Source organism: Ranitomeya imitator, chromosome 1, assembly GCF_032444005.1.
Source record: "Ranitomeya imitator isolate aRanImi1 chromosome 1, aRanImi1.pri, whole genome shotgun sequence".
NCBI lineage: Eukaryota > Metazoa > Chordata > Amphibia > Anura > Dendrobatidae > Ranitomeya > Ranitomeya imitator.
The window spans coordinates 781,946,180-781,961,450 of NC_091282.1; the positions used below are offsets into that span (position 1 = coordinate 781,946,180).

The 15,271-nt window shown below is 50.8% G+C and overlaps 1 protein-coding gene across 1 annotated transcript; it reads left to right on the forward strand.

Moving 5' to 3' along the window:
• The first annotated feature begins 12,804 nt into the window (after nucleotides 1-12,804).
• LYSET (lysosomal enzyme trafficking factor) lies at nucleotides 12,805-14,948 on the forward strand. Its single transcript, XM_069737063.1, has 2 exons — nucleotides 12,805-12,923; nucleotides 14,394-14,948. Exon 2 carries the CDS (start codon nucleotides 14,410-14,412, stop codon nucleotides 14,803-14,805), a length of 396 nt encoding a protein of 131 aa, XP_069593164.1. The 5' UTR covers nucleotides 12,805-12,923; nucleotides 14,394-14,409; the 3' UTR covers nucleotides 14,806-14,948.
• Nucleotides 14,949-15,271: the final 323 nt, after the last annotated feature.

Below are 15,271 nucleotides of genomic sequence, written 5' to 3' on the forward strand. Positions count from 1 at the left end.
GGAAGAATATCAGCGGCCACACAGAGCCCCACACAGACATGGAGGGGAGAACATCAGTGGCCCCACACAGACATGGAGGGGAGAACATTAGAGGATGCACAGAGCCCCACACAGACATGGAGGGGAGAGCATCAGCTGCCACACAGAGCCCCACATAGACATGGAGGGGAGAACATCAGCGGCCGCACAGAGCCCCACACATACATGGAGGGGAGAACATCAGCGGCCACACAGAGCCCCACACAGGCATGGAGGGAGAACATCAGCGGCCACACAGAGCCTCACACAAGCATGGAGGGAGAACATCAGCGGCCACACAGAGCCCCACACAGGCATGGAGGGAGAACATCAGCGGCCACACAGAGCCCCACACAGACATGAAGGGGAGAACATCAGCGGCCACACAGAGCCCCACAAAGGCATGGAGGGAAAACATCAGCGGCCACACAAAGCCCCATACAGACATGGAGGGAGAACATCAGCGGCCGCACAGAGCCCCACACAGACATGGAGGGGAGAACATCCGCGGCCACACAGAGTCCCACACAGACATGAAGGGGAGAACATCAGCGGCCACACAGAGCCCCACACAGGCATGGAGGGAGAACATCAGCGGCCACACAAAGCCCCATACAGACATGGAGGGAGAACATCAGCGGCCGCACAGAGCCCCACACAGACATGGAGGGGAGAACATCCACGGCCACACAGAGTCCCACACAGACATGGAGGGGAGAATATCAGCGGCCACACAGAGCCCCACACAGACATGGAGGGGAGAACATCAGTGGCCCCACACAGACATGGAGGGGAGAACATTAGAGGATGCACAGAGCCCCACACAGACATGGAGGGGAGAGCATCAGCTGCCACACAGAGCCCCACATAGACATGGAGGGGAGAACATCAGCGGCCGCACAGTGCCCCACACATACATGGAGGGGAGAACATCAGCGGCCACACAGAGCCCCACACAGGCATGGAGGGAGAACATCAGCGGCCACACAGAGCCCCATACAGACATGGAGGGAGAACATCAGCGGCCACACAGAGCCCCACACAGACATGGAGGGAGAACATCAGCGGCCCCACACAGACATGGAGGGGAGAACATTAGGGGACGCACAGAGCCCCACACAGACATGGAGGGGAGAACATTAGGGGACGCACAGAGCCCCACACAGACATGGAGGGGAGAACATCAGCGGCCACACAGAGCCCCACACAGACATGGAGGGGAGAACATCAGCGGCCACACAGAGCCCCACACAGACATGGAGGGAGAACATCAGCGGCCACACAGAGCCCCATACAGACATGGAGGGGAGAACATCAGCGGCCACACAGAGCCCCACACAGACATGGAGGGGAGAACATCAGCGGCCACACAGAGCCCCACACAGACATGGAGGGAGAACATCAGCGGCCACACAGAGCCCCACACAGGCATGGAGGGAGAACATCAGCGGCCACACAGAGCCCCACACAGACATGAAGGGGAGAACATCAGCGGCCACACAGAGCCCCACACAGGCATGGAGGGCGAACATCAGCGGCCACACAAAGCCCCATACAGACATGGAGGGAGAACATCAGCGGCCGCACAGAGCCCCACACAGACATGTAGGGGAGAACATCCGCGGCCACACAGAGTCCCACACAGACATGAAGGGGAGAACATCAGCGGCCACACAGAGCCCCACATAGACATGGAGGGGAGAACATTAGGGGACGCACAGAGCCCCACACAGACATGGAGGGGAGAACATCAGCGGCCACACAGAGCCCCACACAGACATGGAGGGGAGAACATCCGTGGCCACACAGAGTCCCACACAGACATGAAGGGGAGAACATCAGCGGCCACACAGAGCCCCACACAGGCATGGAGGGAGAACATCAGCGGCCACACAAAGCCCCATACAGACATGGAGGGAGAACATCAGCGGCCGCACAGAGCCCCACACAGACATGGAGGGGAGAACATACGCGGCCACGCAGAGTCCCACACAGTCATGGAGGGGAGAATATCAGCGGCCACACAGAGCCCCACAGACATGGAGGGGAGAACATCAATGGCCCCACACAGACATGGAGGGGAGAACATTAGAGGATGCACAGAGCCCCACACAGACATGGAGGGGAGAGCATCAGCTGCCACACAGAGCCCCACATAGACATGGAGGGGAGAGCATCAGCGGCCGCACAGAGCCCCACACATACATGGAGGGGAGAACATCAGCGGCCACACAGAGCCCCACACAGGCATGGAGGGAGAACATCAGCGGCCACACAGAGCCCCACACAGGCATGGAGGGAGAACATCAGCGGCCACACAGAGCCCCACACAGGCATGGAGGGAGAACATCAGCGGCCACACAGAGCCCCACACAGACATGAAGGGGAGAACATCAGCGGCCACACAGAGCCCCACACAGGCATGGAGGGAGAACAGTAGCGGCCACACAAAGCCCCATACAGACATGGAGGGAGAACATCAGCGGCCGCACAGAGCCCCACACAGACATGGAGGGGAGAACATCCATGGCCACACAGAGTCCCACACAGACATGGAGGGGAGAATATCAGCGGCCACACAGAGCCCCACACAGACATGGAGGGGAGAACATCAGTGGCCCCACACAGACATGGAGGGGAGAACATTAGAGGATGCACAGAGCCCCACACAGACATGGAGGGGAGAGCATCAGCTGCCACACAGAGCCCCACATAGACATGGAGGGGAGAACATCAGCGGCTGCACAGAGCCCCACACATACATGGAGGGGAGAACATCAGCGGCCACACAGAGCTCCACACAGGCATGGAGGGAGAACATCAGCGGCCACACAGAGCCCCATACAGACATGGAGGGAGAACATCAGCGGCCGCACAGAGCCCCACACAGACATGGAGGGGAGAACATCAGCGGCCACACAGAGCCCCACACAGACATGGAAGGGAGAACTTTAGCAGCCACACAGAGCCCCACACAGACATGGAGGGGAGAACATCAGCGGCCAGAGCCCCATACAGACATGGAGGGAGAACATCAGTGGCCCCACACAGACATGGAGGGGAGAACATTAGGGGACGCACAGAGCCCCACACAGACATGGAGGGGAGAACATTAGGGGACGCACAGAGCCCCACACAGACATGGAGGGGAGAACATCAGCGGCCACACAGAGCCCCACACAGACATGGAGGGGAGAACATCAGCGGCCACACAGAGCCCCACACAGACATGGAGGGAGAACATCAGCGGCCACACAGAGCCCCATACAGACATGGAGGGGAGAACATCAGCGGCCACACAGACCCCCACACAGACATGGAGGGGAGAACATCAGCGGCCACACAGAGCCCCACAGAGACATGGAGGGAGAACATCAGCGGCCACACAGAGCCCCACACAGACATGGAAGGGGGAACATCAGCGGCCACACAGAGCCCCACACAGACATGGAGGGAGAACATCAGCGGCCACACAGAGCCCCACATAGACATGGAGGGAGAACATCATCGGCTGCACAGAGCCCCACACAGACATGGAGGGGAGAACATCAGCAGCCACACAGAGCCCCAGACAGACATGGAAGGGAGAACATCAGCGGCCACACAGAGCCCCACACAGACATGGAGGGAGAACATCAGCGGCCACACAGAGCCCCACATAGACATGGAGGGAAGAACATCATCGGCTGCACAGAGCCCCACACAGACATGGAGGGAAGAACATCAGCAGCCACACAGAGCCCCACACAGACATGGAAGGGAGAACATCAGCGGCCACACAGAGCCCCACACAGACATGGAGGGGAGAACATTAGGGGACGCACAGAGCCCCACACAGACATGGAGGGGAGAACATGAGCGGCCGCACAGAGCCCCACACAGACATGGAGGGATCTGGGGGGAGAACGTGGCCTTGCGGAAAATTTTTGCAACTTTTCCCATTTTTACCTGATGTTCATTGTGCGGTATAAATGGCGTCAGGAGCTGGCTCTCCGGGTCAGTGCCATATGAAGCCATTTGTGCTGCCATGTACTGATGTTCTGGTGTCGGCACCATGGATGGATGGGACTGGGTGAATGCTCATCTCTTGCCATGGATTTTACAGATGACCTCTTTGTTGCAGTTTTGAAGGGGGGAGGTGCAACAATTCTGCTGTTTCTTTCTTCACAGCATTTACCTTATGGGCTCAACAATGTTGTATTCTGGTAGATCGGTCTTGGCCGGCACTCGCTCCACGCGCAGTTCACCAGTGATTACATATTATACGTCTATGCAGCCGCTATTTGCTGTCCCCTCCAGATCCAGAAACAAATTATGGGACCGTTCACGTGAGCTGAGGAGAACACTAATTCTAATATACAGCAGACACCTCACAGACTTGTTGCCCTTAGCAACCAATCAGAGGCATTTTTACATTTCTCACCAGTAGGTTTGTAGATGAAAGCTGAGCTCTGATTGGCTGCTTCAAGCCACAGGTTCTGAGGTAACATCAATCCCTATTGGCTATTTTTCTTTGCGATGCTGATTGGTTGTCAGGTATCATGTGACTTTCTTTAGACTTTCTCATAGATTGTAAGCTTACGAGCAGGGCCCTCATTCCTCTTGGTATCTGCTGATGTATGTGATTATTGTTATGCTGTAATATATTTTATTATCTGTACAAGTCCCCTCTAAAATGTAAAGCGCTCTGGAATATGTTGGCGCTATAGAAATAAAATTATTATTATTATTAGACTTCTAGAAATGAGTCACATGATTGTTCTTAACCAATAAGATGAGGTTTGGAGATTCAGAGAAGTGTGAGCAGGCGGTGGCGTGGTGGGGGCACTGCATGGCGGCACATTGCTGGCTACACATATACAATATATGTTTCTATATGTTTATGTGAAATCTTTAGGTTGTTGTTTCGTGCCGCCATAATCCTAGCTTAGCTGCAGTCTGTACTGGAGGACTAGTCGCTGCTTTGATCCCCTATCATGCTTTATACTGCAGCTCTGCTTGATCAGGGCAAAGTTCAAACCGTTAATTCCAAAAAATCTCATTATCCCGTCTTCCTAGGATGGAGGATTGGTCGTTGGGGGTTTGATGCCTTCATCTCCATAATATGTGGAACTAAGGAGCAAAAGTAAAAAAAAATCTATTTGCTTGTATCCCCGGCAGAGCGCAGTGCTGTGTCATCAGGTGGCGGACCCCCTGCCCTTTATTTCTATTTGATGCCACAGAAAACTTTCATTGTAGGAAGACGTCAGTGGCGCCATAAAGACACAACTGCGAGGAGACGTTCACATGGCACGGGCCGTGCTGGAGCTGTCACACCCTCTCGACACAAGTTTTTTTGCTGCCAAATCTGATTAATATTTAACCGGATGATTCATTTTATAATCTCATCAGTCACAGATTAGGCGGCTGACAGCTCCGAGGCTGGCAGACAGGATTTAGCTCAAATTTGTCCAATAAAATACAATTCTCCATGTGCAGTACTCTGCCCCCTGCCCTATGTTCATTGCTATAGATTTACCCCATACACTGGAATGATGGGGGTCTCCCAACTTTACCCAGACGGCAGAGGAAAAAATGGTTGGGTATGTGAGATTTCAATAAACTGGATCTTTCTTTTTTTTTTTCATCTCAAGCGAGATTAGCCATTGCCAGAAGAATTTGTAGGTGACAGAGGAATTTGGAGGAAGGGACAGAACAGGGGACCAAAGTCTGGAGGGGGAATCAGGACAAGGGGAGAGCGGAGTCTGGAGGAGAAGGACAGAGGAGTCTGGAGGAAAGCGGAGGGATCTAGTGGAGGGGATGGAAGAGTGGACGGAAGTATGGAGGAGAAATCTAGAGGCGAGCCTGTAGGAGGAGAAATTATTCTGGAGGAAACATAGGGGTCTGGAAGAAAGAACAGAAGTGTGGAGGAAGCGTTTGGAGGAGTCTAGAGGGGGATAGAGAAGTCAAGGGGAGGGGGAAGAGGTGTCTGGAGGGGGAGAGAGGAGTCGGGAGGAGGAGGATCGGGAGATGTGTCTGGAGTGGGAGAGAGGAGTCTGGAGAAGGAGGCAAGAGGTGTCTGGAGGGGGAGAGAGGAGTCGGGAGATGTGTCTGGAGTGGGAGAGAGGAGTTTGGAGGAGAGAGAGAGAGGAGTCTGGAGAAAGAGTGGGAGAGGTGTATGGAGGAGGAGGAGAGGAGTCAGGAGGAGGAGGGGGGATATGAGTCTGGGGAAGGAGAGAGTGAGAGAGGAATCTGGAGGGGGGAGAGAGGAGTCTGGTGGAGGAGGGGGATAGAGGAGTTTGGAGGAGGAGGGGGAGAGAGGAGTCGGGAGGAGGATGGGGAGAGAGGAGTCTGGAGAAGGAGGGGAGAGGTGTCTGGAGGAGGAGTCAGGAGGGGGAGATATGAGTCTTGAGAAGGAGAGAGTGAGAGGAATCGAGGGGGAGAGAGGAGTCTGGTGGAGGAGATGGAGAGAGGAGTTTTGAGGAGGAGGTAGAGAGATGAGTCTGGAGGAGGGGGAGAGAGGAGTCTGAAGGAGGAAGAGAAAAGTCTGGAGGAGGGGGGGAGGTGTCTGGAGGAGTAGGGGGAGAGAAGTCTGGAGATGGGGAGTGGTGTATGGAGGAGTAGGGGAGAGAGGATTCTGGAGGAGGGCATTAAGGAAGTTTGAAGGGGATGGAGTTTGGCAGCTGCAGATTCCTATAACCCCCTTGAAATTACATATATGCTGTATGAACCAATCGCATGTTTTTTGGGGGGGTTTCAGTAGAGAAATCAGCAGCTCCCAACTATGTCTGATGGCACTTATCTCCTGGTTAAATCCAATATTCCTTGCAGGCATTATAAAGGAACCAGAGAAGACCTGAAAACAAAATCATAAAAAATAATACAGGATTGTATAAAAGTAACAAACTTCCTAATATTTATGATTCTGCGCCTTTTTCCGCCCGCCGGACTTCAGGGTGCCTTGCTGTATAACCATGGCTCCATATCCTTATGGTCTCTGGCAGCGTCGGACTGGAACACCTTGGGCCCAGGAGAGAAAATCATTCTTGGAGCCCTTTATGTAGCTACATAGAAATAAATAGAAAACCACCAATTGTGCGGTAAAACGTGCTAATATCCGGGTATAATATAAGGTAGTACGTCTTAATTGTGTAGCAGGAGTTGGGGTAGCCCCTTTCATAGAATATAAAGTAGCCCCCCTCATAGAATATAATGTAGCCCCCTCATAGACTATACAGTAGCCCCCTTCATAGAATAATGTAGCCCCCCTCATAGAATATTATGTAGCCCCCCATAGAATATAATGTAGCTCCCTCATAAAGTATAATGCAGCCAGCCTGATATAGTATAATGCAGCCTCCCCACAGAATATAATGTAACCCCTCAGAGTATAATGCAACCCCCTCATAAGGTATAATGCAGCCCTCATAGTGTATAATGCAGCCCCCCCATAGAATATAATTTAGCCCCCTCACAGGGTATAATGCAGCCCCCCACAGAATATAATGTAGCCCCTAAGAGTATCATGCAGCCCCCTCATATAGTATAATGTAGCCCCCCCAGAATATAATGTAGCTCCCACAGAATATATTGCTGCCCCCCTCATAGGGTATAATGCAGCCCCCTCATAGGGCATAATGCAGCCCCCTCATATAGTATAATTAGCCCCCCACTGAATATAATATAACCCCCTCATAGGGTATAATGTTGCCCCCCTCATAAGGTATAATGCTGTCCCCTCATAGGGTATAATGCACCCCGCTCATAGAGTATAGTGCTGCCTCCTCATAGGGTATAATGCAGCCCCTCATAGGGTATAATGCAGCCCCTCATAGGGTATAATGCTGTTCCCTCATAAGGTATAACACAATACGCACCTCTCCTCCTCGCTCCCATGCTGATTCCGGCTCTGCTCCGTTGTCAAGCGCTGCGCTACCATCTGCCCGACACACACAGCGGGTGCCCTATGAAGTGACGTCATCGCGCAGCGGCTCTGTCAGTGGCAGAGGGGAATGATGGGAGAGGGATGCCAATACAGTGGAATGCGGCGTGCACTGGCTATGGACCCTCCTGACATACTGCTCCATAGTGGCCTTGTGGGCTGGGTGAGCGGGGGCCCTGGTCTGCCGGCCCTGATAGTGGGGAGTGTTAGCCTGCTGTTCCGGCTAACACTGCCCTCTATTAAAGTGAAACGAATATTCACCCATGGGGGCGTGGGGAAGGCTAAATATTAATTTCTCTTTAGCAGCGGGGACAGGCTTTAGCCACAGCAGCCGGCTTCTGCCTCCTGTCACCCGCTGTTGCTCTGCTGGCATCGGGGGCCCCCATAGCAGCTGGGTGTGCCACTATTAGCGACACGCCACTGGCTGGTGGCCCCAGGAGCAGCGGAGGCCGAAGGCAACTGCTGTCCCTGTATGCCAGCAGGTGTCAGTGCCTGGGCCCACTGAAGAATCCTTCGGTTCTCCGGTGGGCCAGTCCGACCCTGGTCTCTGGTCATGTAGCTAGCCAGGGTATGGTGGCTGCGGCATTTTTGGTAAGAGCGTGACGGATACTGGAGTTTTGCAAGAGCTGAAGAAACATGAAAAGGAGACGTATGGAATAATTCCAGCAACCGGACTTACTACATTGTTGACACCATAAACACAAATCCCATCATTTCTCACTTTGACTATTGTAACCTATTATTAACTAACCAAACTGACTCTCCATCATCCCCTCCTGAGCACAACTTGATCTTTACATGGCGGCTTAAATAAAGACACACATACAAGTGCTGGTGCTGCAGGAGATTTGCAGGTTATTCCGGGAAAGGAAAAATCTATAAGGACAGAATGCAGAATCTGTGTAACGTGATCTCAGTGATGAGTCTATACGGCCCCCTGGTGGATAGAGGAGGTGGCGCTGGGATATCACCTGATCTACTATATAATTGTCTAAGGGTCACTTCCGTTTTTCTGTCTGTCCTTCTGTCTGTCACAGATATTCATTGGTCGCGGCTTCTGTCTGTCATGGAAGCCAAGTCGCTGATTGGTGCTGGCAAAACGCCCACGACCATTGCCACGACCAATCAGCGACGAACACAGTCCGGCGGCAATATGGCCGCTCTTTCCTCCCCGCAGTCAGTGCCCGCTCCATACTCCCCTCCAGTCATCCAGTCAGCCCTCACACAGGGTTACGCAGCTATTAACCCTGTGTGACCAACTTTTTACTATTGATGCTGCGTATGCAGCATCAATAGTAAAAAGATCTAATGTTACAAATAATAATAATAAAAAAAAATTTTATTATCACCCTCCGATGTCGCGCTGTCCTCGGCAGGGCAAGCGGCAGGTTCCGGTGCTAAGGATGCTATGTGAGAAGGACCTGCCATGACGTCACGGTCATGTGACTGCAACGTCATCACAGGTCCTGCGCTCATACCAACCCTGGGACCGGAAGCTGCCGCGTGCACCGCACACAGGCGACAGGCCTACAAGGGGCCCTCGGAAGGTGAGTATATGTTTCTTTTTTATTTTTTAACCTGTTACATACATGGCTGTGCAATATACTACGTGGCTGTGCAATATAGTACGTGGCTGGGCAATATACTATGTCACTGGGCAATATACTACGCAACTGGGCAATATACTACGTGACTGGGCAATATACTACGTCACTGGGCAATATACTACGTAGCTGGGCAATATACTACGTCACTGGGCAATATACTACGTAGCTGGGCAATATACTACGTAGCTGGGCAATATACTACGTAGCTGGGCAATATACTATGTGGCTGGGCAATATACTACGTGGCTGAGCAATATACTACATCACTGGGCAATATACTACGTGGCTCTGTGCTGTATACTACATGACTGGGCAATATACTACGTGACTGGGCAATATACTACGTGACTGGGCAATATACTACGTAGCTGGGCAATATACTACGTAGCTGGGCAATATACTACGTGGCTGGGCAATATACTACGTAGCTGGGCAATATACTAGGTGGCTGGGCTATATACTACGTAGCTGGGCAATATACTACGTGGCTGGGCAATGTACTATGTGACTGGGCAATATACTACGTGGCTGGGCAATATACTACGTGGTTGGGCAATATACTACGTGGCTGGGCAATATACTACGTGGCTGGGCAATATACTACGTGACTGGGCAATATACTACCTGACTGGGCAATATACTACGTGGCTGGGCATTATACTACGTGGCTGGGCAATATACTACGTGGCTGGGCAATATACTACGTGGCTGGGCAATATACTACGTGGCTGGGCAATATACTACGTGGCTGGGCAATATACTACGTGGTTGGGCAATATACTATGTGGCTGGGCAATATACTATGTGGCTGGGCAATATACTACGTGGGCTGTGCAATATTTTACGTGGCTGGCCAATATACTACGTGACTGGGCAATATATTACGTGGCTGGGCAATATACTACGTGGCTGGGCAATATACTATGTTACTGGGCAATATACTACGTGGCTGGGCAATATACTACGTGGCTGGGCAATATACTATGTTACTGGGCAATATACTACGTGGCTGGGCAATATACTACGTGGCTGGGCAATATACTACGTGACTGGGCAATATATTATGTGGCTGGGCAATATACTACGTGGCTGGGCAATATACTATGTTACTGGGCAATATACTACGTGGCTGGGCAATATACTACGTGGCTGGGCAATATACTATGTTACTGGGCAATATACTACGTGGCTGGGCAATATACTACGTGGCTGGGCAATATACTATGTTACTGGGCAATATACTACGTGACTGGGCAATATACTACGTGGCTGGGCAATATACTACGTGACTGGGCAATATACTACGTTGTCTGGGCAATATACTACGTGGACATGCATATTCTAGAATACCAGATGGGTTTGAATCGGGCCACCATCTAGTCTCCTATATGTGATGTTCTACTCCATACGTTGCTTATATACAGGAGCTGCCCGCACAGAGATCAGTTGTCGGACGCCCACCAATATCATATTGATAACCAAATCCAGCAGAGGCCACCAGTATATTAGTCCCTTCATTAATTGCTCCTTTACAACTGTTCCCTACTTTTTACTAAGCGACATTCAATAGGTTAGTGCGTACAGTATAGGCTATGTTCACACCTTGCGTTTTTGCTGCGTTTTTTTTTCCTAAGGCAAATCCTGCCATCTTGGCAGTTAGAAACTTACCTCAAAAAAGCAGGTTTTGCTTAGTTGGTCGGCGCAGCACGGTGGTGCAGTGGTTAGCACTGCAGCCTTGCAGCGCTGGGGTCCTGGGTTCCAATCCCACCCAGGACAACATCTGCAAAGAGTTTGTATGTTCTCTCCGTGTTTGCGTGGGTTTCCTCCGGGCACTCCGGTTTCCTCCCACATTCCAAAGACATACTGATAGGGATTCTAGATTGTGAGCCCCATCGGGGACAGCGATGATAATGTGTGCAAAACTGTAAAGCGCTGCGGAATATGTTAGCGCTATATAAAAATAAAGATTATTAGTTTTTGTGGTGTTTTTGTCTTGGTACAGGCTGTCTCTTGGTACAGGTTTTGTCTCTTGTGCAGGCTGATAAAGTTACATAGTAACATAGTAACATAGTTAGTAAGGCCGAAAAAAGACATTTGTCCATCCAGTTCAGCCTATATTCCATCATAATAAATCCCCAGATCTACGTCCTTCTACAGAACCTAATAATTGTATGATACAATATTGTTCTGCCAGTTGAGTTGAGTGCATAAAAACAAAATCTGTTTCTACTTCATCAGATTTTGGCAGAAAAAACTGATAACTGCGGTTTGCAGTGTTTTTTTCTCCACTCATAGCTGTCAATGGGTGAAATATGCTGAAAGAAGTGACATGCTGCATCCTGCAAACCCCAAGGTTTTGCACAAAATACTGAGAAGAAAAAAACATTGTGTGTGCATGGGACTGCTGAAACCTCCTGATGAAGGCGTCCTGAACTCGGAAACGCGTAGAATAATAAAGTCACGTGTACTAATAATTCTGGAATTCTAGCGATTCAGCAGCGCAGAAATTTACCACAGTTATCCCTATCTGTATCTAACGCCATCCACAACCATAAAATAAGGGGATTCATCCTGCCAGCTGACCGCCCTAAAGGAGAAACTAGGGAACAATCCGGGAAAGAAGGTTTTTTTGTTCAATTTGTCTTCTCATCACCCTCCGAGAAATAGAAAAAATCATATATTTTTTTTAAATATAGTATATAGACCCCAAAAATAAAAAAAATGGAATCCCCTCCAGCAAAAATCCAGTTATTCTACAGCGACATGGAGGAAAATTAGAAACTTTCTGCCTCTCATGAAGGTGTGCAACGTTAGGAACGGCAGCGCCTTAAAGGGTTAATGACATTTCACACAAAGTCACCGGGAGGCTGCAGAGAATATTCGGACTGAAAACCATCAGGTAACTTTTCCATGTAAAAGCTTTAGTTATACTAAAAAAAAAAAGGAATAAAAGTAACCACGTGATGAAGTAAGCTCCGCCCCCCAGGTCAGGTGATAGAGCGGAATGTTCACGCTGCACACAAGCGCTGAGCCATCAGGTGACGGGTCATGTGACTGTAGAGATCACATGATCGTGACGTCACCGCCGTTTTCTTGGGCTTGCCTGTTGAGGAATGCACGTTTTCCCCTCTTTAATTTCTTCCTCTGTGTCCGGAGGAGGAGGAGGGGGCGCGTTGCTGCTAATGGAGGAAGCATTCACTGTCCGTGGAGGCCTGGCAGGTTCTGCCCACAGTAAAGATGGCCGCCGCCTGTGCAGCTGCTGGGATCTCGCATGTGATTTGAGTAGTCACTTCCGGTTTAAGCAGAGAAGCGTCACTCACTGCAGAGATGAGCAGGAACTGACACCGGAGCAGCAGGAGACCTCTCCCCGGAGACAGGTGAGGGACACAGCCAGGAGCTCCCCAGGGGGAACATCAGAGACCTCAACAGTGTCCCTGATACTCCAGAGACCTCACCCCTCTACAGAAGGGGCAGCGCAGGACCCCCAGACAGCCTGCTCCCCCTATAAGAGCCAGAAAACACCCTCAGATGAGCCACATTGCCTCCTGAGCAGATGCCACCAGAGGAGCCAGCTCTTGCCCCGTGTCGGGTTCACCCGGACCTCAGTCAAGAGGACGCAGACCCCTGAGGTGCCAAAATCCCCCCCCCCAACTCCTAGAGGAGCTAGAATGCCCCTCCCCCGACCAGGAGCTGAAACTTCACCCACCACCCCTAGAGAGGTGCCAGGATTAACCCCATGCGGGTCCCTCATAGAAGGGCCAGAATTTCCCCCGGCCAGGAATCCCTGAAAGGGGGCAGATTTTTTGCCAGCCAGGTTCCCCAAGGAAGAGCTAGAGTGCCCCCTTGGCCAGAGCCCCCCAGGCAGAGGCATGGCATGGCAGTCAGTGTGCGCTTCTGCGGCTTTATATCTGACCCTCATTGTGACATCTGTCGTTATGCAAAGTGGTCACAAGACGCTGTGAGCGGAGCTTCCTCCTGTTCTGCATCCGCGGATTGTGGGTTTCTCGTGTCCGTGATATGTCACTTGTGTAAGTGAAGATTTCTACAGCTTTCCTAATATCTTGGATGTTAGACCTCTGCTTGCTGTTAGGGTTCTTAACATAAAGAGGCTGAAATCATGTACAGATCTAATATTTCCTAGAGCTGAGGCTTTGTTGCAATGCATCCAGTCTAATCCTCTGAACTAAGGGCAGCCTCACAGGTCTCTCCTGCCCCGATATGCTGCTGTACGGTAATACACCAGTGTGTGGTTCAGAAAACCCTGTTCTTGTTGCACTGCACTGATACATTGTAACAAAGCATCAGAGTGACTTCTGCTGCTTTTTAACTCACAGTATGGTCTATATTGGGTACTATTGTAGCAAATAGTGATGATCGAATGTGCTCAGATAAGGTGTTATCCAAGCATGCTCAGGTGCTAACCGAGTGACTTCGGTGTGCTCAAAAAGTATGTTTGAGTCCCCACAAGTGCATGTTTTGCGGCTGTCTAACAAACAGGCACTCCCTACATGTGTTGCGGCCGTCAAACAGCTGCGGGGAATCAAACATTTTTCGAGCGCGTTGAAGACACTGTAAGCACCAGAGCATGCTCAGATAACACCTTACCCGAGCATGTTTGCTCATCACTGGTAGAAAAGCTTTTGCTGTGAGAAACATTAGGTGTGTGTACAGGTTAAGCCTGTGGATGGAAACAACTGTCCCTATTCACTGACAGCAAGCAGGGATCTTGTATTTAGTGGTTACTTGAAACAAAGCTTATAAAGTAGCAGCAGCACATCGCTGTTACAACGTACACATAAGACTAGACACCGGCCCTTTAATGCCCCTGTGAACATTTGTCCTTGCAGATGCGGAGCATGGAGAATGATGAATTTTCGGCAGCGGATGGGATGGATCGGGGTCGGCCTCTACCTCCTTGTGAGTGCAGCCGCCTTCTATTACGTCTTTGAGATTAATGAGACTTACAACAGACTAGCGCTGGAACACGTACAGCTGAAACCACAAGACCCCGGGGAGGCAGCGTCATGGACACATTCCCTGAAGGCCCGGTTGCTGGCGCTGCCGTTTTGGCTGTGGGCGGCCCTCTTCCTCCTCCCTTACTTCCAGCTCTTCCTTTTCCTCTATTCATGCACCAGAGCTGACCCCCGGACGGTCGGTTACTGCATCCTACCCATCTGCCTGGCCGTCCTCTGCAACCGCCATCAGTCCTTCGTCAAAGCCTCCAATCAGATCAGCAGACTGCAGTTGATTGACACTTGAGCCTATGAACCTTGTGATGACTACAGTGCCTCGCTCTCTTTCGTAACCATTTTTAATGTGGGGGAAACACAAGCCTTTGGCAGCTAATCACTTGGTTAAAAGCAGAGCTGCAAACTCTTCTTGGTGAGGATGCTTGGACGTCCCCCTGATCATGGCTTCCCTCCGGTGTCTGTATCTTTAACACTGTCTTGCGCTTCATAAAGATAAACCCTGAGATTTTATATTCCTGGCAATGACGGTGACTGATGTCAATTGCTTTTCTATTCTATGAATTCGTCCACATTTGTTGGGTGTTTTGTTTGTTTTTTTAACTAGGGGGAATTGCACTTATCAATAAAACACTGAAAAAGTGATTCCAAACCGCCCTGACCCCGTCTACCTCTTATTAAAGTGTTTCCTTTTTCTGCCATCTTAACTGTTTATCTATACATTATCCACAGAATAGCTGATAATCTGCAAATTTCAG